Here is a 25,275-nt window from a genome sequence, read left to right on the forward strand (position 1 = left end):
TGCTTAGTATGTTTATTAGGGGTGAAACGGTAAACAAACGTGACGGTTCGGTACATTCCTCATTACTGAAGTCACCGTTCGGTACGGGTTCGGTACAGCAGAGTGGAGAAAACTAAACATAAAATTGCTTCTTTTTTCTTCTGTTTTATTAAACAATGGTTTATTGAACAATAATAATATAAAAGGTTACAATTAACAACAGAGCCCAAACTATTAAATTCAGCTGCTATTTATTTTTAGATGTAATAATCAACATTAAAAAAAAATACGTAAATTGCACATAAGGCAGGTTTTGCATTAACTTCTAAATCTAAAATCTATAAAATTATTACTCCAATTCATTTTTAAAATATAATCATTTACACAGTTATTGTCATAACTTGTTTTCATGACAAATTTATTTAAACATAGTAAATAATTTAGACATTACTAACAGGTAAAGTAAATATAATGAATATCTAAGCTAATATAGTGCATATATTTAATGAAATACTCCCCTCTACAGTTCATTTCTCTAGTGAACTAACATGCTGTGGACACAAAATGACTTGCCTGAGGTAAATGTAATGCTACGTGAGATTATTCTCAAACTGTTTTATTGATGTCTTTCCACGGTTGAAAAACCGGTTGAGAGATCACACGTAAACATATCTATGCATAAATTGTCTGTTCTTCTTCTTCTGTTCTTTTTCCTGTTGTGGCAGTTAGCAAACAGTGCTGCATTACCGTGCGCGCCCCCTTCTGGATTGGAGTATGGATCGCCTGCGACTGACTGTATTCATCGTCTGACTGTATGCACCGAACCATGATGTCTGTATTGTGACATTCAGGATGAAATCATGTAAGTTATACCCCTAATGTTTATATTAAAGGGATAGTTCACCCAAAAATGACAATTTTGTCATATTGACTCGCCCTCATATCTTTCCAAACCCTTAAGATTTTCTTTAATCTTTGAAACACAAATTAACATAGTGTTAATGAAACCTGACAGATTTCTGTCCCTCCATTGAAAGTAAATAACCAAAACTTACAAGATCCGAAAAGGTCATAAATGTGCCGTAAAACATATCCAAATGAATTGAGTGGTTTAATGCAAGACTTGTAAAGGAATACAACCACTTCAAATGATGAACAGATATAATTTAGGACAGAGCACATCACATATGGCAAACACAGAAGCTCAAAAGTGCATGTGATGCACGAGAACTAATGAGGTTTGTTCTAGCGCGACGCACACACAAGCTATGTTTACCATATGCGATGTGCTTTATGTACCGTATGTGTGAATAAAAGCCTAAATTAAAGTCCCCATGAAATCAAAATGTAACTTCTCCTCCTTCTTGCAGCAACATCTCATCTCTGATGATGTGTTTAGTGGCAAGAGGGCGGGACAACCTGTCACTCACATGAGATCAACCAATAGCAAACCACAACCATCCAATCGATTCCCGATGGACAAAATCAAGTCTCACCCTACATTTTTTTCTTATTTGAGAAGTCGTTTCCCTTGTAACAGGGAAGAAAAGTCTATCGCAACTTTTGTTTCAGTGCAATTTAAAATCTTTATTCAAACCAAGTCACATAAAAGTCCCATCAAGATTTTCTACAGAAAACGTTTCAATCAGTGCAGTGATGACAAATGACAGGAAGTAAAATATTCTAATAAAAAAGTGCCACTGAGTTGCCCCTGATGGATATAATTGAAAAATACTTCTAAAATTGATTTCACTGTGTCCTGGCCAACATAATCACTGAATGTACATATTCTGCTCAGAGTCCTGAGCAGGAATCTTGGCAACAGTTGCTACAGCAACTCCTCTGGCCCTGATTCAGGAGAATGGCCTGCTGAGGATGAAGTGTGTGGTGGTAGGTTTGCCTCTCTGAAGACCAAATTTTAAGCATAGTCATCTTCTGTGTGGAACGAGGTGTTGAGAGCAACTCTTGCATCTTGTAAAATCCATATGTTACAGTAACTCATAATAACACAAGATAGGTTGTGGTTTTGGTCCAGTTGCACTTTTTCAAATCAGTGCTCAGTAAGCAGCTAATTTCTTTTGTCGCTTATGGGCCTTTTATCTTATAACTCTAGTAATTCATAACTTTGCTGTTCATTTTCCTGATGTTGAATTTCTTTTTATGTTTGGAAGATGAACTTCACAAATCAAAACAATGTTAGATGACCCTATAAGGTCATGTCATTATCAAGTTCCAACAGATTTCCCGGAAGACGACACCTTATCTCCACTAATTTTCATACTTGTGTACTATTGCACTCTTGGAAGAGGACACACTTTCTAGTTCAATGTGTGATGACACAAACTGCATAACAAGTTTCCAGGTTTTTTTTCTGGTTGACTGGCCACAACCTCAACAGTGTGTGGATTTCACTCCAAAATAATTGAACATTTTTACAATTACTCATTTACTGAGGTCACTTACAAAAGATATGGCATGGTGTGATTAGTGGACATTTCTATGTGAACAGACTTCAAATTTTCATTTAGCAGATGAAATAATCTAATGGACTTCAATTGAAGGAGGGACCTGATCCTATCTAGAGACCCAAATATCTTTTTGACTACTACCTCACAACAACTCAGAACACCCTAGCAACACCCTAGCCAGCACCTTAAACTCCATAACAATAGCTCAGGACACCTCAGCATCATGGCAATGACTTTTACAGAGGCAAGCACTACTCATATTTTCTATGGAAAAATGTTTTCGATATTGCAAGATAGCATATATATTGTACTTATAACTGTAGTCATATAAAAATTAATTTACCAACTTGAAGTACCAAAATCTTTTTACCTTAAAATGTACTGATCACCACCATTATAATACAGTTGGTACAAAAGTAAGTCACATGAGTTCATCATAAGTGGCCTGTCTATAAAACATGGCCAAAACTCATATATAGATGGTGCACATGGTCATACACACACACAAATACAATCAGGGTAACACACAACACTTAAATAATGCAATAAACATTAACTAAATAAATTAAAATATAACACAAAACATTCTAATGAACATTACCGATAACAAAAATAAGAATGATTACTTATATTATTAATGATATATTATTATACAAAATTATTCATACAAACATACTTATATGTGATGTCTCATATAGACTTCTGGCTAATAAATTTGACAGTATTTTGCAGTAAAATTACATATAATGTAATATTAAACCATTTTACTGCAAGGTAGCTTGCAAATCAACCAATCAACTGGTTTTTACTGTAGCATTTTTACAAAATTACAAAAACATTTTCAAGTGCAGCTATTTAATTTTCACAGCTTTTAAACTGAATGGAGACCAACAGGAAATGGTAATACTCTTTATCTATGAACTTTGAATGTATGAACATAATATAAGAGCAAACATAAGTTCAACAGCTGTGAGCTTCAAAATACAGGATATGTTTCTTTAAAATCTGGGTGTTGGAGCTAAGAAATCATGTCAATGATCTGTGAACATCTGTTCTCTGGCATATCTCAACCTAAATGTCAAAAACCTATATAAGAAACTCTATGGGTTAGTTACTTTCTGCAAAAAGTAAGTTATGCAAAGCATAAACCACCAGAAGCATAATAGCCATTTAAAGGATTAGAAATCATTATGTAATCATTACATTGAGATATAATTATCATCCTCAAATACGAGCACATATACATATCTAGGCTTATGAGTCCTATGATACTTTCTAAAAAAATAGTTTTGACTATGATTTCATTGGCCTATATTATCAGAAAGTAGACACTGTGGTTTTACCACATTACAGACAACCATAACATTTTGGCCATAGCCTAAGCAAGAGAAACCCACAAGCTAAGCAGCTTAAAATGATTCCAGCTATATAATACACAAGGGACCTTCTTGGTTTTTAGGCCAACTCTTTGTCAACCCCACTTACTCTGGGCAATGACCATGTTCAATTACTTTGTAATAAATCAACTTATTTGCTGACTTACATAATTCCAAATAGCACCTGTTTATTTCCATCCATCCATCCCAATCTCATGGAAATACTTAACTATTTTACAAGGTGGCGATTTAGTACCCCGTCCCTAAACATACCCGTCACTGCGGTGTAAACAGATCGTACTAATCAAGTGTACTCATGTAAGAGGTAATGAGATGATTAATGTTCATAAACCAACATCCAGTCTCTGTTTCATTCTGCCTCCCTCTTACACCTCAAATAAGACCCCAGATGAGCATCTGCAGGGATGCTGTGCATGAACAAGACGCTCATCCCCACACAGTGATTGTGATCTCCCACATTGGCACAGCGGTGTCTGTCTCTGCTGCCCTCTCACAGTGTCTGACATCCTTGCGGACAAGGGACAACCTGATTCCCAGACGACCAATCCTGAGCACATGATTATCCCACCCAGTGTGATCATGCTAATCCGATGAAGAGACCAGAAATACAGGCACTATTAGACTATGAATATGTTGGATAACAGCACAGGGGGTGTGGGAGGGACGTGCCAGAGAATCTCCATCATAGGAGGAATCACAGGGTGAAGACAATCAGAATTTGCCCTGTGCACACACCTCCTGCTACACTGAATACAAACGATTTTTTGATGCTGTTCACTTTATTTAAACAACTTATTTTGATTCAACACCATTGTATTAGGTTTCTGGTTCAAATTCAATTGCTTCGTGTTAAATTAAGTTGAAACAATTAACATGATGTTTTTATATTAATATAACATGTTTCAATCAAGTAAACCCAACCAGGACTCAATCAAACAGGATTTTCACTTCCCATCATGCTTTGCAAAGGGGCTGAACTAGGAGTGTAAATGTTGAAATAAAGTGTTATTTTAAGCAGTTTTTAGGAAGATGAGAAAATGGAAAGACTTTTTAATGTTTACTCTTCTATTATGTTGGTATTTAAAAGTTTCTGTTAATTAATAGTTACCATTGTGGTGAATTGTTGCACTTGTGCTTGGGTTGAGGACCTGCTAACAAACTTTCAAATTACTTTAATAAGAAAGTAATCACTGTGGTAGTGCTCTGGGTTGCATTTCCCAAAAGCATTGTAAGCCTATGTTGATTGTAAAACCGTTTCCACAAATGGATTTATGATCAATTTAGGCATTACAATGTTTTTGGTTAAGACAATTTAGGATGAATCTAGTATCACATCTAGATTTCTAACACAGAACATCACAAAAGTTATGTAAATCACAAAATTAAACAAGAAGGATTAATTGTAAAAATCAATGTATATGAAAACAATTATTTCTTTATTGCTTTTTATTTATTTTATTTTAAATGAACACAATTGATTCTAGTTCATTTAACATGGTTGATTCTATTGGATTTCACTTGTCTCAATCATGTGGAACCACTGTCCATGATTGAATTGAGTAAGTTGGACAAAACTATTTTACATAGATTCTTCCTTAGTCAGTTGTTTTGTCACAACTCAAGGATTTTGCATAGAGTAAAAATAAACCTTTAATGTTAATAAAAACTAAGTTGGTTGTGTGGAAACACTGTCCATAATTGACTTGAGTTAGTTAAAAGTGTCATTTTTTTGAGTGTGTGGTAAAAAGGTTTTAATTTATTAACACTCAAAAGCTATTCTTTGAATTAATGTAATTAAATCATGGAAAGGATTTCCGCGTGATTAAATGGCTTTCTTTCAGCATTAAGCACTTTTGTTAGGCTAACTTAACTGCATAGATTGGATCAACTTAAGTAAATGAGTTGGTCCAAAACACTGCAAATTAGTTGGGCTGACACTATTAAATTAAGCTGTGCCCAACCATAGTAAATAATTTGAATCAACCTTAATAAATTAAGTTGACCGAACGTAAGTACATTACATTGGAATAACAGAATTGCATAATGCTGAAATAAAGCAACTTAATCATGTAGAAATCCTTTCCATGATTTTTTTATGTTCGTTCAAAGAGTTATTTTTTTGAGAGTAAATGAGATATCATAGAGGCAGACTGACAGTAGTCTCGAGAGCTACTGATTCTAGCAGTGGTTTTGTATGTTGCTTTTAAACTGAAATTGTCTTAAATTAAAATATTGTTTAATGAGTTCTTAAATCAAGAAACATTTACTTTACTAGGATTAGTTCACTTTGAAATGAAAATTAAATTACCCCAAGATTTACTCACCCTCAAGCCATCCTAGGTGTATATGACTTTCTTCTTTCTGATGAACACAATCAGAGATATTAATAAATATCCTGACGCATCAAAGCTTTATAATGGCAGTGAATTGGACCAATGAGTATAAAGCTCAAGAAAGAACATCTATTCAAAGCATAACGTACACCACGTGGCTCTGGGGGATTAATAAAGGCCTTCTGAAGCAAAGCTTCAAGTTATAAAGTAAAATATCTAGCTTCCGCCAGACCATCTTCCATATTCAACTTTGGAAGAAAGCGTAACTGATGTTCACTTCAGTTAAGCTTTTGCTGTAAGCTGAATACGGAAGGCAAAGGATGTAGCGTAAGCTTTTTGAACTGCAGGAGGCGTTACACTTTCTTCGTAAGTTGAGAACAGAAGGCGGTCTGGTGGAAGCTAGTTATTTTACTTTATAACTTGTTAAATATGGATATTTTTCTTACACAAATGCATCGCTTTGCTTCAGAAGGCCTTTATTAAGCCCCCGGAGCCGTGTGGAGTATGTTTATGATGGATGGATGCACTTTCTTCAGCTTTATACTTGTTGGCCCCGTTCACTGCCATTATAAAGCTTAGATGCATCAGGATATTTATTAATATAACTCCGTTTGTGTTCATCAGAAAGAAGAAAGTCACATGCACCTATGGCTTGAGGGTGAGTAAATCTTGGGGTCATTTTCATTTCAAAGTGATCTAATCCTTTAATAAGCATAATGACATAAGATATACCTAATGTATTTTTCTGAAAAGTGTATCATAATTAAGTGAGTTTATGCTTAAAATAAGAAAAATATATGAAAAATAAACTTGTTTTCCATTTAATAAAAATTAAGTTTATTTTTCTTAACCAATCGCAGATTTTTTTCTTGTTTTAAGTATAAACTCAATTCATACATTTGTTCAGAGAAAGTCTTTCTAAATTATATTTAGAAATGTTATGTTTTTTTCCAAAAATGCTTAATATTTTGCTTCTCGATTAATTTTCTTCTTGATTGTAAACATGTGAAACATGCATTTTCTCTGAAGCATGCTTTGAAGTGATATGTATGGTGAAAAGCACCATATAAGCATGAAATGAAAATGACTTGAAATATTTGTAAAGGAAAACAAGACAAGAAAACTGCAAGAAGTACACATTTTTGTGAATTCTATCTTCTCAACTAAAATTTCAATATAACATTTTTCTATAGCTGCTGGGTAAAACGTGAACAAGTTGGAGCAAGTTATCACACGTTGTACAATTTGTTAGGTTTTTCATTTTTGCTTTTGTATTAAATGTGTTGTGCTTAATAACTGTTTTACAATTTAAAATGTGCTGAAAAGCCTATAATATTTAAAAGCTGGTTCTCATTGTGACAATTTTGCTCATATAATTTTAATCAAAACAGGGGCATATAACCACAAATGTGGGTCAAAGTGGGTTAAATTAACTGTATATTTTTCACTGGGCAACATTGATGGAAAGCTCAATAGCAAGGCATGTAAGCCCACTCTGAGAAATGTTCACAGGAGTGAAAAGTGTGACAACTAGCCCCAGATTCCCATATATTCTACACAAACATTCATCCACATGGACGACTAGTTCTCTGATCATATAATAATTATCTAAATTGTAAAATGACAAAAGTGTTGGCATGATGTGCTAATACTTGTGTTCACATAAACACTGTCTGTGGCTCATGAGGTTAGTAGCGAACAACACAAAACATACATGTATTCCGGAAATAGCATGTGCACAGCATATTTCAGTGTATACGCAGACATGACATACATATATGGGGATTCCATATATGCATGTTCACATTCCAACACAGAGCTTTACATAGAAAACATAGCTAGCTGTGCATTATTGGCTTATGTTGTCAGGCAAACCAGAAGTGGGTCAGTTTTAAGGGTCATAGTTCATGCACTGGTTAGTGTCTAGAAAATAAAAGTGAATAAAATCACTGAACCACAACTGGTGGAGGTGTCAGGGTGGACATGAGCAAGGGGTTGGCTGGATGCAGAAGAGTAGATGCCTTCTCTCCATGCCAGAAAACGTTGCCCATTCTCACATTAAAGAGCTTTTCTGTTTCTCGCGTAAAGGAAGTAAAGTACGGAGACTATCTGCTGTTTGTGTGAATCAACAGGCTTCAGGCTCTGAAACATGAATCAATGTCACGACCGACAAAAGGCTGAGCCACTCCCGCGCCCGCCGCGGCGCCGCGCTGCGCGATCCCCGGCGCGTCCGGAGGTGATAGTAACATAATTAGAGAATGTGTTGAAGGTGTGAGAAAAAGTGACAGGTGAACTACTAGGCTATCCTATTTACAGGGGATTCCTTGTTCTTGTGGACAATAACCTAGACACACAATATAAGGGCGTTGAACATGCCAATAAAAAGCACTGCTATATTAACATCACACACTGGCTTTTGAGGAACATGGCATATATGCATCGCAGGCTCTACAATATATGCGATGTGATATATGTACAGCGTGTGATGCACATCCAAACCACTAAATTATGTCATTCAGACAGAATGGGACACATCTGACAGCTTCAAATGCTGTTTAACTCAGTGTGTGTGTATGCGCGGATGGATGCACCTAGTGAGTAAAATAAACTCAGTGACATCCATTGTAACAAAAGCATAATAAAACTACCTGTTTTGAAAAAAGGCTCCGTATCTGCATCGTTCGGTCCATCCTCAGCCGCCTCGGCAGAATTCATCATTGCAGAATATGTTTCCACGGATGATGATTATGATGATGGTCAGATTTTACACCTACGGATCTTTGCAATCTATGTGTGAAGAACACCAGAGCGCGTGGCCGTCTCCATTGGTGAACGCTCGTAGTAGTGAATGATGATGATGATGATGATGCCGGAGGTTCTGCGATACTGTATCCAGCGCTCCACCGGGCGCTATTGTTTAAAGCCTACCCGCCTCTGCGAGACAACTGCTGGGGGAACCCCGATAGAGAGAGTCGTAAAAAACGCGCGTGCAACGTTAATGCAGGTCTTGTAAAATCCCTTATTCATTCGTTCCTCCTCCACCCGAAGTATATTCCTCCATTCGTTCGATGTCTTGCACAACCCAGTGGATATAATGGCAGCGCTCCCCTACACTGACCGAACGAGCCGCAATTTGCCTCCCACGATGGGCTCCCACTATTACAGATGAAACAATGCAGCAAATGCAGCGACTGTTATAGATGTATGTAGCCTATGCAATCGTTCTAGCTTGAGGGAGGTTCTTTATTGTGGTGCAGCCTGGAGAACTGGACCAATCTGTCCTCCTGATGTACTCAAGCGCTTCCTAATAATGGGGTGTGTGTATTTTTCAAGAGGCCGGAGAACCCCTACCATCACCATACGGTCTTGTTTAAGGGATGCTTACTAATTAGAATCAGTGAATCGCAGTCTGTTATCATTGGAACCTCCTTAAAATTAAAACTTATTTACTGGGTTTTTTTTTTATTATTAAAAATGAATAATTCTTCGCTGAATATCAACTAATATTATTTTCCTAAAAACAATATTGGTTGTAATTTTCTTATATAATCTACAAAATTACAATTTTTGAAAATAGATTTAAGCTTTTGCTTTTATTTAATATATTTTGTATAATAATTCATATTTAAATAATAATTAATATCGAATTATATTGCATTTTAGAAAAAGAAAAAAAAAAACGCCAGTTTGTTTGTACTTTTAAAGAGACACTCCACTTTTTTGAAAATAGGCTCATTTTACAACTCCCCTAGAGTTAAACAGTTGAGTTTTACCGTTTTCGAATCCATTCAGCCGATCTCCGGGTCTGGCGGTACCACTTTTAGCATAGCTTAGCATAGTTCATTGAATCTGATTAGACCGTTAGCATCTCGCTCAAAAATGACCAGAGTTTCAATATTTTTCCTATTTAAAACTACATCGTGTACTAAGACAGACGGGAATAGAAAAAGTTGTGATTTTTTCATTTTTTTTCATTCTTTCATTTTGCAAATGAGAGTATAGTTCCTAGCCATATGGGCCTAGAAAATCGCAACTTTTCATTTTCCGTCGGCCTTGGTACACGATGTAACTACAGAAGAGTCAAGTTTTAAATAGGAAAAATATCGAAACTCTTTGTTTATTTTTGAGCGAGATGCTAACAGTCTAATCCGATTCAATGAACTATGCTAAGCTATGCTAAAAGTGGTACCGCCAGACCCGGAAATCGGCTGAATGGATTCGAAAACGGTAAAACTCAACTGTTTAAGGCCCTGTCCCAAATGGCACACTCCGGACTTGTGGACTTCCTCAGTGTCCACACTTTGGTGACAGTCCACGAGGGTGCATTGAGAGGTATTTTTGGGACATACTATAACTCTGGGGGAGTTGGAAAATGAGCCTATGGTGCATTCAAGTCCTCCTGGGAAGTTCGTATTTACGAGGTGGGAAGTCGTGTGTACGACGGCAGGTGTGTTCAAGTCACTTTTGTCGGAGTATTATGGCGGTGTGCCTTCTCTAAATTAATTACACAAAATAACAACACTTCTGCTTGTAGAAAATGGAGAGCAAAGAATGTGCATTAGTTGTATGTTGCTTTTTTATGTTTTTTAATTAATTTATGAAGCCAGTAAAAATGTATTGTTACATATTTCATTTTTATATTGTGATGTATATTTTTTGCTGGGAATCAGCTTACTTCGTTGTAAATAGAAAAGCCTGACAATTTCATGTCACTGAAAAAGTATTGTGTTATTTCGCCATGTTTCTGACTGACACGCCCCCAACTCGTACTGATCGGAGCTTAAAGAAAATTACGATCTTCCCACTGGTATTTACGACATTGTGGTGGCGTTCATGTCGGTTCTGCTCGTAAATACGATCTTTCCGACATGACTTGAACGCACCACTATTTTCAAAAAGAGTGGAGTGTTCCTTTAAGTCACAAATGAAAACGGTTGTAAAAAAGAAAGCAAAATTTTATGGTCTGGAACACATACATGAGTGGAGCGGAGCCATAGATGTCATACTAGGGCGAAAGCATTCTGTAATCACCCTCCAGCTCAAACTCCACTCCGGGTTTTCTATTTCTCACTCTCTGCTGGCTGCTGAACGAAACCCTGCTCCAAGTGATATTTTAAGCGAGAACAACGTAGCCTTCGTTCTTTAACTTTTGACCCCTTGCCCCCACTCCTCGCTGCAGGCAAAACCACACAACTCCGCGAAAAACATCTGAGTGATGTCAGCGTTCCTGGAACGACAGTCAGCCAATTAAATTAGAGGACCGGAACTAATCTGTTGGCCTATGGTAAAACATTTTAATGATTAATAAAGTAGTACATTATTGTATTATGTTAGAGAACTTATTATATTCTCAGTATGGTCTAAGTATAATACTAACAATATTATTTTGTTTGGTGAGATTTTGCCACCAGCACTAGTGTCAATCACCACACCCCCCTTATGAATGAGAATGTTTATTTAGAAATCAAAAGTATGCTTGAACGTGGGCACAATTGTGTTGTTTCTGGAAGTTAAATAGCCCTGTCGACTCTAACCAGGAAATTTAAACTTCCTGCGATTCAGATTTTGCACATGGGTGAATTCAACATCTGTGAAAACAAATGATTGTATGCTTAATGATTGTATTACCACAGTATGACTTGCAGATTTGTAAGATAACATTGAAATGATTAATCATTCTAGTGCATACCTTAAATTCAGTGACTGAGAATGAAATGTTTTCTTAGAGAGAGATTGAGGCTAGAAAATGATGGTGAAATGCCGCCCTCTTGAGGAACTGTGGTGTCAGAAGCCTCAGCTTCTGAGATCGAATGATACAAAAAAAACAAAAAAAAACCCCACAAAAGTTATTTAGTATTTTTCATTCAGTTTAAAACAGCTATTGAATTCAACAAAGCACGCAGTGTTTTAGTAGAAAGACTTTATTTGTATCGTTTTGATATGTATTTAAATGAACCAGTAACAGATTGATTGTTTATTCTTGGTGAAGGTCTTAACTTCCATAATGTCTCTTGCACCGAAGAAGGTGATAATCCTTCCGGAAGGATGCCATCAAATCCTAGCTGAAGAACATCATTGAGTGGGCAGCGCTCTGAGGATCAAAACGAACAGCTTCACATCCCTTTATGCAGATTTATTTAACCTGCTGAGAAAGCAGAATACAAATCTATAGAAGTCATCAAACATTCATAAGAAAGAATTTGAATTCTTGAGGTATTTTAGAGCACTGGTCCAGGAAAACCCTCTGCCCACCATTTCTGGACCTGAAAATTTCACTGCTGTGCATACACAGGTGATCATATTCTTTACTCTAAGTGAATAAAACTACAGAATGTATGGCTTACATTAAATTTGGTTGATGATTGTCTTCAAAATATGGCTATTGTTGTTAATGGCTTTTGTATTTTTTTTTATACATTTTATATATTCAGAAATGCCATGGCTCATCATGTATGCTTAATACTGAACGACGATGAGCTCATCTGTGTGCTCTGATGCACATTTGCCATTTGAAATGTTCTGTGACCTGTATCTGTATGGCAGAAGAGAACAGAGAGACTCAAGATGACATGGCAATCTCTTACCTGGATGCACAAATGGGAATTCAATATTTTTTACTTCAGATATCGGTTTCTTATTTTATAATATCTCTAATTTTAAACAGAAAAGGTAATAGAGTGTATTTTACAGATGTAGTTGTTCAACAATAGTTTATAGATAACAGATTATAAACACGCATACTACAAGATCAGGCATAACATTATGACCACTTTCCTAATATTGTGTTGGTCCCACTTTTCCTGCCAAAACAGCCCTGACTTGTCGATGCATGGACTCCACTAGACCCCTGAAGGTGTGCTGTGGTATCTGACACCAAGATGTTAGCAGCAGATCCTTTAAGTCCTGCAAGTTGCGAGGTGGAGCCTCAATGGATCGGACTTGTTTGTTCAGCACATCCCACAGATGCTCAATTGGGTTGAGATTTGGAGGCCAAGTCAACACCTCAAACTTGTTGTTGTGCTCCTCAAACCATTCCTGAACCATTTGTGCTGTGTTAGGGCACATTATCCTGCTGAAAGAGGCCACAGCCACCAGGGAATACCATTTCCATGGTCTGCAACAATGCTGAGGTAGGTGGTACGTGTAAAAAAGTAACATCCACATGGATGGCAGGACTCAAGATTTCCCAGAACCTTCACACTGCCTCCGCCGGCTTGCCTTCTTCCTATAGTGCATCCTGGTGCCATATGTGTAAGCGACGCACACGGACCCGGCCATCCACGTGATGTAAAAGAAAGCATGATTCATCAGACCAGGTCACCTTCTTCCATTGCTCCGTGGTCCAGTTCTGATGCTCACGTGTCCACTGTTGGCGCTTTCGGTGGTGGACAGGGGTCAGCATGGGCACCCTGACTGATCTGCAGCTGTGCAACCCCATACACAACAAACTGTGATGCACTGTGTATTCTGACATCTTTCTGTCAGAACCAGCATTAACTTCTTGAGCAATTTGAGCTACAGTAGCTCGTCTGTTGGATCGGACCACATGGGCCAGCCTTCACTCCCCACGTGCATCAATGAGCCTTGGCCGCCCTTGACCCTGTCGCCGGTTCACCACTGTTCCTTCCTTGGACCACTTTTGATAGATACTGATCACTGCAGACCGGGAACACCCCACAAGAGCTGCCGTTTTGGAGATGCTCTGACCCAGTCAGAATTTGGCCCTTGTCAAACTCAAATCCTTACGCTTGCCAATTTTTCCTGCTTCTAACACATCAACTTTGAGGACAAAATGTTCACTTGCTGCCTAATATATCCCACCCACTAACAGGTGCTGTGATAAAGAGATATTCATTGTTATTCACTTCACTTGTCAGTGCTCATGTTATGCCTGATCGGTGTATATAGGCCTCATACAAATGTATCTGATCCCTGACTTAATGTTTTTGTCCACATAAATCGATTTATAAACAGTTTTATTCACTTTTCCCTTTTGAAAAGCTCTAATTTCTTTCATCACAGGAAGGCATATAATGGCATGATGAGGTGTCTGATTTCATCAGCAGTCATAAGTGTGTTTGGGATGAGCATTTAATGGGATAACGAGAGGAAGAGAACAGACTGAAAACTCATCCACCCATTTCCCAGGAGCCAATAAACACCCAAAAATAGCGTTGAGGGTTTTCAGCTTTCTTGCTCAGACTCAGGACTGGATGTAATGTAGAGCACTCAACAGATCAGATTAACATTACGGTAGACCACCACTGGTGACTGATTTAATTTCACTAGAATTAATGAAAACTACTTGAGCTTATATATTTACTATTGACGAAGAAAATCATTATACACACATACATACAAAGCAGCAAATTCAAAATCGCTTCTAGCACTGACACGCGGGAATATTATTTACAAAACCGCGAAATACTGATTATTCTTCCACTCCATCTCCATAGAAACACCCTGGCTTTCGGCGTCTGAACTAAAGTCTTAATGGGCGTTATCCAAATCTGAGGAGATGAGTGGCTAGTGTTCATATGATTGACACAGTATGAGACCAATAGACGAAAGGTTTGCAAAGATTTCACTGTAATCCACCAATGAAATCCAGAGATTAAAACGAACTGATTTTCTATTGGACTACGGCACTCGGCTTCCGTTTTGAACGTAACGATATTGTGGAGGCAGTTTGTTTTGATTTTCATCCATTCGTTTTGAGATTAGTAGTTTGATATGTCATTTGGTCTTTACGTTTTTGAAGTTAGTCCACGTAATAGATACAAGAAGCAAACCATTATTAGACCTTTATGATCATGATAAATAAATATTTGCTGCTTGATAACGTTACATGTAGGTGAACTTTCTGAAGATTTAACCGAATGTACATCTCGCATGGCAAGTCAGGGAGTATCAAGATCAAAGGTAGTGGTTGCAAACTATTATATTTGTTTTAATCATTATATGTTTAAGTTATAATGTTTTGTTTTATTACTAAAGCAAATTATATTTTGCAGGTGGTCTCATCAGGCAGGCTGACGGGCTCTGGACGGGGACAAATACACAAAAAACGGTAACAAACCGGATAACAGAAATCTTGTCCATACTGCATGAATTTTAGATGCTATTTGTAACACACATTTAGCAAATATAAATGCTGTCTGGTTTAGTGCTGCTGAGAGACGTGTGCCTCCTCTGGAACCAGAGTATTCTCTTTATTCTACAGACTCTGAAGATCAGGTAAAGAAGCCACATACATGAAGTAGTGTATAAACAATCTGTATAATGATTTTTAAACTTTGAAAATTGATTGAAATTTGCTTCCAGGTGACAACAATACACAAGGGACTGGACCGATGTGCTGCTTTACTCAATGGAATACTTCAATCTGAACAAGCAGGTATTGTATTTACAAAATCAGACCTAATTTTCCATGTTCAGCAATTAAGTAATGATGAGATTTAATAATCTTCACACAACAGAGTCAAAGCCCAAACCACAGGGAACAAAAAGCTACACCTTCAAATCCAAACCCAAGAATTTATCAAGAAAAATCGAGATTGACAAGAAAAAGCATGGGAAAAAGACAAACACGGCAATACATGTGAAAAAAAGGGCAGGTAATGTGCTCAAATATAGTGTGCTTTATTTTTTCATCTTAAAAATACTTGTTTTTTGTGGAAGCTGGTTTCCACCATGGAATATACAAATAAAAAAGGTAATTGCGACTTTATATCTCACTTTTTCTGATAAAAAAAGTCAGAATTGCGAGATATAAACAACTTTATTTAACTCACAATTGCAGGAAAAAAAGTCAGAATTGTTAATTTATATCTCTCATTTCTGACGTTTTCCTCAGAATTGCATAAAAAATGTCAAAATTCACTTTTTTTAATCATACAATTCTGACTTTTTCTTGCAATTCTGAGTTTATATCTCACAATTCTGAGGAAAACGTCAAAAATGTGAGATATAAACTCGCAATTCTGACTTTTTTTCTGAATTCAGAATTGCGAATTTGTTTTAACCAGCTTCCATTGTTTTTGAAATGACATGTTTGTCAATCTTTTTGTTTCACTTTCATCCTTTGTTGTAAAATCCTCAGTAGGATATGAATGCCACAGCAGGTGATTCTTTTTAACAACCATTTGCAGAAGCATAAAATAAATACTGCTTGACAGCTTATTGTAATTTTTTCTTACTGTAGCTGCACTGCAGAAGACGGTTCCACCTGCCAGCTGTCACCTGAGTTCAGCAGGGCAGCCGTGTTGTCGTGGTGATCGGCATTCTGGGGTCAGACGGGTGCAAGGATCACAAGATCAACCTTCAGCACTGACCCGTGTAACGCAAGCAGAAGATGCCCAACAAAACTCAGTTCCACTGGCCTACTCTCAGCCTGCTGCCAGCTGTAATCTGCCGACTTCTGGTAAACAGACAATCAATAACACATCATATAACAGCTGTTACTTTTAATAAATATATTAATAAATAAAATATCTAAAATATTTAGTTCTGTGGGTTCTGTAAGGGCCTGCTCAAATGATGATCATTTATAAGAATGTCTTACTCTAATCAGTATTACTACTATTCTTGCACTGATATCATCATTAAATGGTTTCTCCCTCTGTTTGCAGGTCAGGTTCAGACATCCACTGTATTTAACTGTCGGCTGACTACATCTACTCCTGCGTTGAGCCCTCAGAGACCTGGATCAGCTCACAGTGAACCTGTACATCTACTGCAACATAATCTATTAAGCAACTTAAAATAGAACAGCGAGAGCTGTCAATCAATTCAAAATGAATCAATCACATAAAATACACAATATGTTCATTAAAGGGTTAGTTCACCCAAAAATTTAAATTCTGTCATTTATTACTCACTCTCATGTCGTTCCACACCCGTAAGACCTTAGTTCATCTTCGGAACACAAATTAAGATATTTTGATGAAATCCAAGGCGTTTTTTTTATCCTCCACTGAAAGCAACGAAATTACCACATTTAATGTTAATCTGTGTTCTGAAGATGAACGAAGGTCTTATGGGTTTGGAACAACATGAGAGCGAGTAATCATTGACAGAAATTTAATTTTTGGGTGAACTAACCCTTTAATCACATAATTTGCAAGATAATTCATCAACTTTGTCAGACAAGTAAAGTGTTTAGTAGAAAGGACAAAAGTGGAAGTCAAATCTATTATCATTATAACTGAACATAAGCCTATTACTTTAAAACTGAATTTGCATAGTCTATGTCAATTATTAACTTCTTGGTCTATGTACTGTACATATGTGTCAGACTTACACTACCATTCAAAGTTTGGGGTCGTTAAGATTTTATTAATGTTTTGGAGTCTCATGCTCACAAAGGCTGCATTTATTTAAATAAAAATACAGTAAAAAAAAACATATTTATTACAAATATTATTACCATTTAAAATAACACTTTTCTATTTTCTATATATTTTTTAATGTAATTTATTCCTGCGATGGCAAAGCTGTATTTTAGCAGCCATTAATCCAGTCTTAAATAATTCAAAATTAAAATAATTTCTTAAAACAAAGAAATTTAAATGATATGCTAATTTGGCGCTGCTCAACAAAACAGTTCTTATTTTTCCCGATGTTGAAAAAAGTAGTCTTATTTGCTGTATATTTTTTTGTGGAAACTGTGATACATTTTTTACATTGACATTTTTTTTTAAAGAACAGCATTTATTTGAAATAGATTTATTTTTTTTGCTGATAGAATTATCAATTAAATGCATACTTACTGAAAAAAAATAATTAGTTTAACTTATTGACCTCAAACCTTTGAATGGTTTTGGTGACTTTCTTTGAAATGCAATTTTACTGAATATACATATTGCACGTGTCAAATTAAACAGTTAATTGTACTAAATGAACACTTTTAATTGAGTGCTCTAATAATACAGGTGCTTTTCCTTTCTCTGTCTTCCTGTCTATTTCCTGGTTACTTTTACACTCATTGGATCTGTTTACCTACGTGTCTCATTCTTCATGCTTTCGTCTTTCTCTGTCATTTAGTGTATTTCAAAGTGTGTGCTGAGCAGTGGTGGCTCATCTGGGGAGTTTGATCAGTTGAGGGCCATGAGTGCTGCCATCCCCTCCTGCCCTCATGGTTCTGTAGAAATGTCTGCCACTCCAACTCAGCATGCGGCTTCTTTCTCCATGCCACCTGCAGTCCAACAACAGTCTCCAGTTACTGTATCTCCTGTCCAAAATGGATCCTGCGCTCCAGTAGGGCACGGGTTACCTATAATCACCAGCCCTATCTGCAGTGTTCCAAATGGACCAGTAAAGGAGAGTGTGGAGAAGGGAAGTACTGGTGCAGAGGGTGAAGATGAAAAAGATGGGATGGATAAGACACCTGTCAGAGACATCAGCTGTCAGACCAGCTATGAGAAATTAATGGTTCACAAAGTCAAACCTGTAAGTCCAGAGAAAACTGCACAGAAAGTGATGCCTCTTAAATATCTGCTGGGAGAGCTGAAGACTTTAGTGGCTAATCAGGGTGAGAATATTTGATTTATTTTTACATTCATTTTCTTTTCCTCCCTTTGACTTTCTGTCCATCTTTAACACTTCTGATTGGACGACACTGACTTTAATTTTATAGACAAAAACAATGATACATTTGGGAGCTTTTTATTTTTATAAATCTTGTTCTCACTATGTTGTTGTCAGGGTCTTATTACAGGGCTGTCATCATTAATAAAAGTTGATAACCATCCCAAGTTTGAAATATCTAATTTACATTCTTTAACAATCAAAATATTGGACCTTCAGATGTCAAGACACTCAAGGATTGAGTTGCTGGATTTGCAGATTCTCAAAACTTAACAGATAAGCAGATTTTCTCTCTGTGTTATTTTCACATTCACATATTGTCTCTTCTGTGCAGACAGTGATGCTGTGCGCCTGATCTCTGAGGTGGAGCAGAGTATCTCACTTCTTACTGTCATGGTGGGCAGCACCAACATCCAGGCTGAGATTGCGCTCGCTTTACAGCCACTCAGGAGTGAGAATGTACAGCTGCGAAGGTCAGCGATTCAAAGAGTGTATAGAATCCTAAATCTTAACTACTGCCGCAGAAAAGAATTTAACACAATTACAGACATGCATGTCAGTGCGTTGCAAGTATGTGTGTGTATTTGTATTTACACTATTAACTGATTAAAGACTGTAATTGAGTGAATTACATAATATGCCTATTAATTGAATATATATTTTGTATTTATTTGCATGTCTCCTAGGCGTTTGCGAATACTCAATCAGCAGTTACTGGAGAGGGAGAGAGCAGAACGGCGAGGCAGACCGGAGGCATGTGACCTGGAGGGTGAGTGTTCTCTCTGTTCTGTCTGTAAAGGGCTTGACTTAAGAAGGAATACATTATATGGAAGAGTAAATGTGCAAATATGTAAATATATTTTTGAATTCAGCCTTTTATTTTCTTTCTAGCTGAGTGAGATGCATGAAACCAATCTTTGTGTTCATCGGCATGGTTGTGTTACAGTGGTTGCGTTGCAGTCTCTGAACTTCACTCTACAAACTCAGTTAAATGAGAGCCGAAGAGAGCTTGATGATCTGCAACAGGAGAACGTGAGACTACGGAAAGCCATGGAGGACAAAGACAGTGACCTGAAGCAGCACAAAGAGTTGTATGAGTTTGAAAACAGTCGGCTAAGGCTGGGTAAGAGTATTCTCTTAGACTGTTGTTTTTTAGCTTTAAATCATGTTTGTATTTGGAAAAGAAATTCATATTATATTGTTGTTTTGGTTATTTTTATTTTATTACATTATAATAAATACGTTATCCTTCTGTTATGTTTTATATTATCCCATGATCCTTTCTAAAAAAAAAAAAATCGTAATAGTAGACATGGTAACACTTTACAATAATGTTTAGTTTGTTAAAGGTGCCCTAGAATCAAAAATTGAATTTATCTTGGCATAGTTGAATAACAAGAGTTCAGTACATGGAAATGACATACAGTGAGTCTCAAACTCCATTGTTTCCTCCTCCTTATATAAATCTCATTTGTTTAAAAGACCTCAGAAAAACAGGCAAATCTCAACATAACACTGACTGTTACGTAACAGTTGGGATCATTAATATGTACGCCCCCAATATTTGCATATGCCAGCTCATGTTCAAGGCATTAGACAAGGGCAGCCAGTATTAACGTCTGGATCTGTGCACAGCTGAATCATCAGAGTAGGTAAACAAGCAAGAACAATAGTGAAAAATGACAGATGGAGCAATAATAACTGACATTATCCATAATAACATGATATTTTTAGTGATATTTGTGAATTGTCTTTTTAAATGTTTCGATAGCATGTTGCTAATGTACTGTTAAATGTGGTTAAAGTTACCATCGTTTCTTACTGTATTCACGGAGACAAGACTGTCGTTATTTTCATTTTTAAACACTTGCAGTCTGTATAATTCATAAACACAACTTCATTCTTTATAAATCTCTCCAACAGTGTGTAACAGAGCATACTATCAAGCTCATTCAGAATCAAATGTAAACATCCAAATAAATACTATACTCATATGATCTGATGCATAAATGCAGTATGCATGATGAACATCTTGTCAAGATCCATTTGAGGGTTATATTAGCTGTGTGAAATTTGTAAATGCACTGTATTATAGTCGAGAGCTCGGGGGGCAGGTAGTGCGCGATTTAAAGGGGCCACACACTGAATCGGTGCATAGTTAATGATGCCTCAAAATAGGAAGTTAAAAAAATTAATTAAAAAAAATCTATGGGGTATTTTGAGCTGAAACTTCAGACACATTCAGGGGACACCTTAGACTTATATTACATCTTGTAAAAACTGGTTCTAGGGCACCTTTAACATTAGTTAACTACATTAGTTAACATGAACTAACAATAAACAATACTTGTACAGCATTTATTATTCTTGATGTTAATTTCAACATTTACTAATACATTTTTAAGATCAAATGTTGTAAGTCTTAACATTGGTTAATGCACTGTGAACTAAAGCCGCTTTTCCACCGAAATGACCCAGCTTCTTTTCCCTCCAGACCTGTTGCTGTAAGCATTTCCATCACGGTCTAAAGTATCGTGAAGATTAAGTCCAGTGATGTAGGACTGAACCTCATTGTCAGTCCATCCAGACTTTTAAAAATAGTGGTTGAAATAAAATGCTGCGGGAACTCAACCAAACAGCCTGTTCAGCGTCCAAGTCCCACCCATGAATGTTCCTGAACTTTGAAAAAGCAATTAAGGACTTTCTAAAAGGGGAAATTTTTACCCAGAACTTAATTTAGACCCTGGTTCCTGGGGTTGAAACACACCGAGTACCACCCTAAAGTCCCTAGTTCCTGGGGAAAGTTCCTGTGGTGGAAACGCGGCTTGGAAACATGAACATTTTTATTAACTAACATTAACAAAAGTTAAATGCTTTAAAAGTTAAATGCTATACAAATATATTGTTCGTTGTTTGGTCAAGTTAGTTAATGCACTAATGTCAATGCGTTAATCTGTTAACTAATGTTAACAAAATTCAACTTTGTTGTATATTTTTGTATATTTATAACATTTGTCACACATTCCAAGATATCTTCATTTCACAAATGTCTGCAGTTAAATTGACATTTTCAGTTTTATTTATTTTTGCTGTAAGTGATTGTCATGCTATTTTATCAATGCAGAGATGAATGAAGCATTAGCTGAAATGCAGAGCTACCGGAGTAAACTGAAAGAGTATGAGATAGAGAGGACTGTACTGACTCTGAGTCTCCAGCAGAGAGAGGCAGAGATCAGCAGACTGCAGGAAGTCATCAGGTAACTAACTAGTGGTTCTCTTCTGATGAGTCGAGTACTGTATTTTCTGATAGTCATGGACAACAGTGGAACAATGCTAAATGCGAATGATCAAATAATTGTTTGCACTTAAGATGGTAAAATAAATATCCTTATCAACTTTAAAAAGGAGAAAACATCTGTTTTGTTGAAACTATTAAAATAATCAAACAATTTTAATGCACATTCATCTGTCATTTAAAGGGGTAGTTCACACAGAAATTAAATTTCTCATCATTTGAACTGTTGAACACAAAAGAAGATTGTTTGTAACCAGACAGTTGACGGTAGCCATTGACTTCCATAGTGTTTTTTTCCCTAATATGTCAATGGCTACCATCAACTGTCTTGTTACCAACATTCTTTAAAATATCTTCTTTTGTCTTTTAAATGATGACCGAATTTTCATTTTTGGGTGAACTATCCCTTTAAACCAATTTAGAAATGACAAGATGGACAGGTTGTGAGACAAGCCCTCGACTTTTTTGCAAGTGTAGGATAAGCCATTTTGATACCGTAATGTTGCAATTTAAATTCAGAATCATTCATCTAAACTATAATGAAATTACATCTTCAAATGAAATCTTGAGAATCTAGCATGTAACCGAAGATGTAGGTGAGATGCTGGTCGTTGTAACCTCTGTTTTTTCATGCACACAGAAATCTGGAGAGAAGTCAAACAAAAGATACTAGCAAATATTCTCCTCAGCTGGACTTGTGTCAACCAAACTCTCCTCATCTTACAAAGAGTGTTCTGGAATTGCATGAAAATGCACAGAGGGAGTCCACTCTGTCAGATAAACTTTCAAACTCTGTAAAGACCTACCTTCAGACCCTGGAGGGCATCGGACAGGCCTCTCCTCCACACAGAGTTCACTGTAAGTCCCAGACATTACAACCAGTCCCCCCTGGTCAGATTAATGGTGGAAAAGAGAAATTTATGCCATCAGATGCTAAAGTCTGCTCACCAACAGATAGGGATATACACAAACCAACCCTGGAAACCATAGCTGAGAACATTCCTCAGTTAGAAGAGCAGAAAAGAACAATGTTTGCTCCTTTAAGGGAGACTCCAGTGGTGCAACTTCCCTCAGGAGCTGCTCATAGTAAACCGCTAACTCAGTGTAATGAGCCAATAACAGCCAAGAATCAAAGGGAATATGTGGATGCGCATGTAGGGCTGAAATATATGGACCGTGCTTTTGAAAAGCTGGACATCTCAGATGGGCTCCACATTCAGGACGCAAAGAATGGTGGCAGAGATTTCCTTTCAGATCATCATGGTGTGGCCTTACAGATAAATCAGAAAAATAAGGGCCTGAACAATCAGTCGGTGCAATCTCAGCATGCCCAAAGGATCGGTGTGCAGTCAACATACTTTGGACGCCCTTCAGTGATAGAGAACACCTTTTCCTCTTGTGATATTAAATCTTTAGCCTCTGATTGGAGCATAAACTCCTGGTCCACGTTTAACACACAAGATGAGCAAAATTTCAGAGATGGGCTTGCAGCACTAGACGCCAGCATAGAAAGTCTGCAGAAGACCCTGAAAGTTGATCTAAACAAATAATTTAGTATTTCAATGTGTGCTGAGTGTATTGTTTTTAATTTGATTACATGTAATTAATGGATATTTTACATGTCTCTCTTTTTATTAAATTATCATGTGAAACATAAATGAATAGTACATTTCTCATTGTATTTTTTTCCTTTGGTCCTAAGACTTGCAGCGTGGGTTCCTACAGTCTCATATAATACAGAATCTTTGGGTATTTAAGCAAACATAAATGTGTTCCATATTAAATCTGTACAGTGGCATTTGTCCTGTATTTTAACATTATACATCCAAACAGCATTAAACTCTTCATTTATTGTATTTCAATAATTTTAATTTTGTATATGAATGTTAAAAATTGCTCATTAGTATACAAAACGTGTTGAAAACCGACTTGTTTGGCAATTTTAGGTTATCCACTAGTAGAAAAAAAAAATCTGTATTCTTGCTTTTACTGGGGACTCCTGAACTTAAAAGGTTTATTAAAATTTATACTTAAGGGTTAGTTCACCCAAAAATGAAAATTCTGTCATTTATTACTTACCCTCATGCCGTTCCACACCCGTAAGACCTTTGTTAATCTTCGGAACACAAATTAAGATATTTTAGTTAAAATCCGATGGCTCCGTGAGGCCTGCATAGGGAGCAATGACACTTCCTCTCTCAAGATCCATAAAGGTACTAAAAACATATTTAAATCGGTTCATGTGAGTACAGTGGTTCAATATTAATATTATAAAGCGACGAGAATATTTTTGGAGCGCCAAAAAACACAAAATAACGATTTATTTAGTGATGGCCGATTTCAAAACACTTCTTCATGAAGTATCGGAGCACAAATGAATCAGTGATTGCGTGTCAAATCGCCAGAGTCATGTGATTTCAGCCGTTGGCACTCCCAACAGCAGATTCGGTAACGTACACTCATTCATTTGTGCTCCGATGCTTCCTGAAGCATTGTTTTGAAGCATTGTTATATATATATATATATATATTAGAATAGTATATAAGTAACTTGACATTATCATTGAAGACCAGCAATAATAATTTTCATTTTGATTACATAATAATGGCAATATATAGATGTCAAAACATCTTTTTGGGTCAGCACACCTTAACAGCTTCAACAACTGATTGCCAATTAAGTTTAGAATACAATGAACCAATCAGAACATAGTTTAGGTCAGATACATATATATATAATATATATATATATATATATATATATATATATATATATATATATATATATATATATGCCTATATAATGTATATGCATGTACTTTGACCGCTTTTTGTTGAAAATCTTTTGGGTGCAAAAGCGGAGAGATTTCCTCAGTATTTTCACCACATGACTGCTATGTTTACTGAGTAAAAAATAAACACAATCAATGTCAGAAAATATTTCCTTTTTTTTTCATTCATGACTGAAGGCTAAGTCTTAGTTAAGTGGGGCAATAAAGCACTCCTAAGTTCAACTATAATTGCATTTAATATAAATGTAAACTATAATACACTTTTAAAATGCATTAAATATAATACATTGTAAATAACATGCAATTAAGTGTAGGCTACTTTTTCAGAAGGTTCAAAGCAGAATATGTCAGAATGATTTGTCTACAAGTTAAAAGCTTAAGCAATGTAATGCAACTCTGTATAATAAAGTATCAGACTTTTCTC

At 36.4% G+C, this 25,275-nt stretch overlaps 2 protein-coding genes across 2 annotated transcripts in view; one reads left to right on the plus strand and one right to left on the minus strand.

Moving 5' to 3' along the window:
* Positions 1–9,435, minus strand: part of kalrnb (kalirin RhoGEF kinase b) — a 116,022-nt gene extending 106,587 nt beyond the window's left edge. The window contains exon 1 of the mRNA XM_067372564.1: positions 8,826–9,435. Within this exon, the coding sequence (XP_067228665.1) occupies positions 8,826–8,895 (70 nt within the window). The 5' untranslated portion in view covers positions 8,896–9,435. The remainder of the gene's footprint in view (positions 1–8,825) is intronic.
* Positions 9,436–14,860: 5,425 nt separating this feature from the next.
* ccdc14 (coiled-coil domain containing 14) lies at positions 14,861–23,610 on the plus strand. The gene is made up of 13 exons (XM_067374184.1): positions 14,861–15,099; positions 15,192–15,247; positions 15,345–15,414; positions 15,502–15,574; positions 15,657–15,794; positions 16,382–16,600; positions 16,809–16,903; positions 18,223–18,709; positions 19,100–19,238; positions 19,452–19,534; positions 19,712–19,888; positions 21,890–22,022; positions 22,701–23,610. The coding sequence occupies exons 1-13, from the start codon at positions 15,070–15,072 to the stop codon at positions 23,608–23,610; spliced, it is 2,610 nt and encodes an 869-aa protein (XP_067230285.1). The 5' UTR covers positions 14,861–15,069.
* Positions 23,611–25,275: the final 1,665 nt, after the last annotated feature.

The sequence above is a fragment of the Chanodichthys erythropterus genome, chromosome 21 (genome assembly GCF_024489055.1).
Source record: "Chanodichthys erythropterus isolate Z2021 chromosome 21, ASM2448905v1, whole genome shotgun sequence".
Classification (NCBI taxonomy): domain Eukaryota; kingdom Metazoa; phylum Chordata; class Actinopteri; order Cypriniformes; family Xenocyprididae; genus Chanodichthys; species Chanodichthys erythropterus.

What these genes read in the sequence shown, in the direction of transcription:
- ccdc14 (XM_067374184.1), top strand. Translation starts at nt 15,070, where the DNA reads ATGGCAAGTCAGGGAGTATCAAGATCAAAG. An exon ending in CTACAGACTCTGAAGATCAG is followed by an intron (nt 15,415 to 15,501) that starts GTAAAGAAGCCA and finishes ATTTGCTTCCAG; the next exon opens with GTGACAACAATACACAAGGG. An exon ending in ACTTCAATCTGAACAAGCAG is followed by an intron (nt 15,575 to 15,656) that starts GTATTGTATTTA and finishes TTCACACAACAG; the next exon opens with AGTCAAAGCCCAAACCACAG.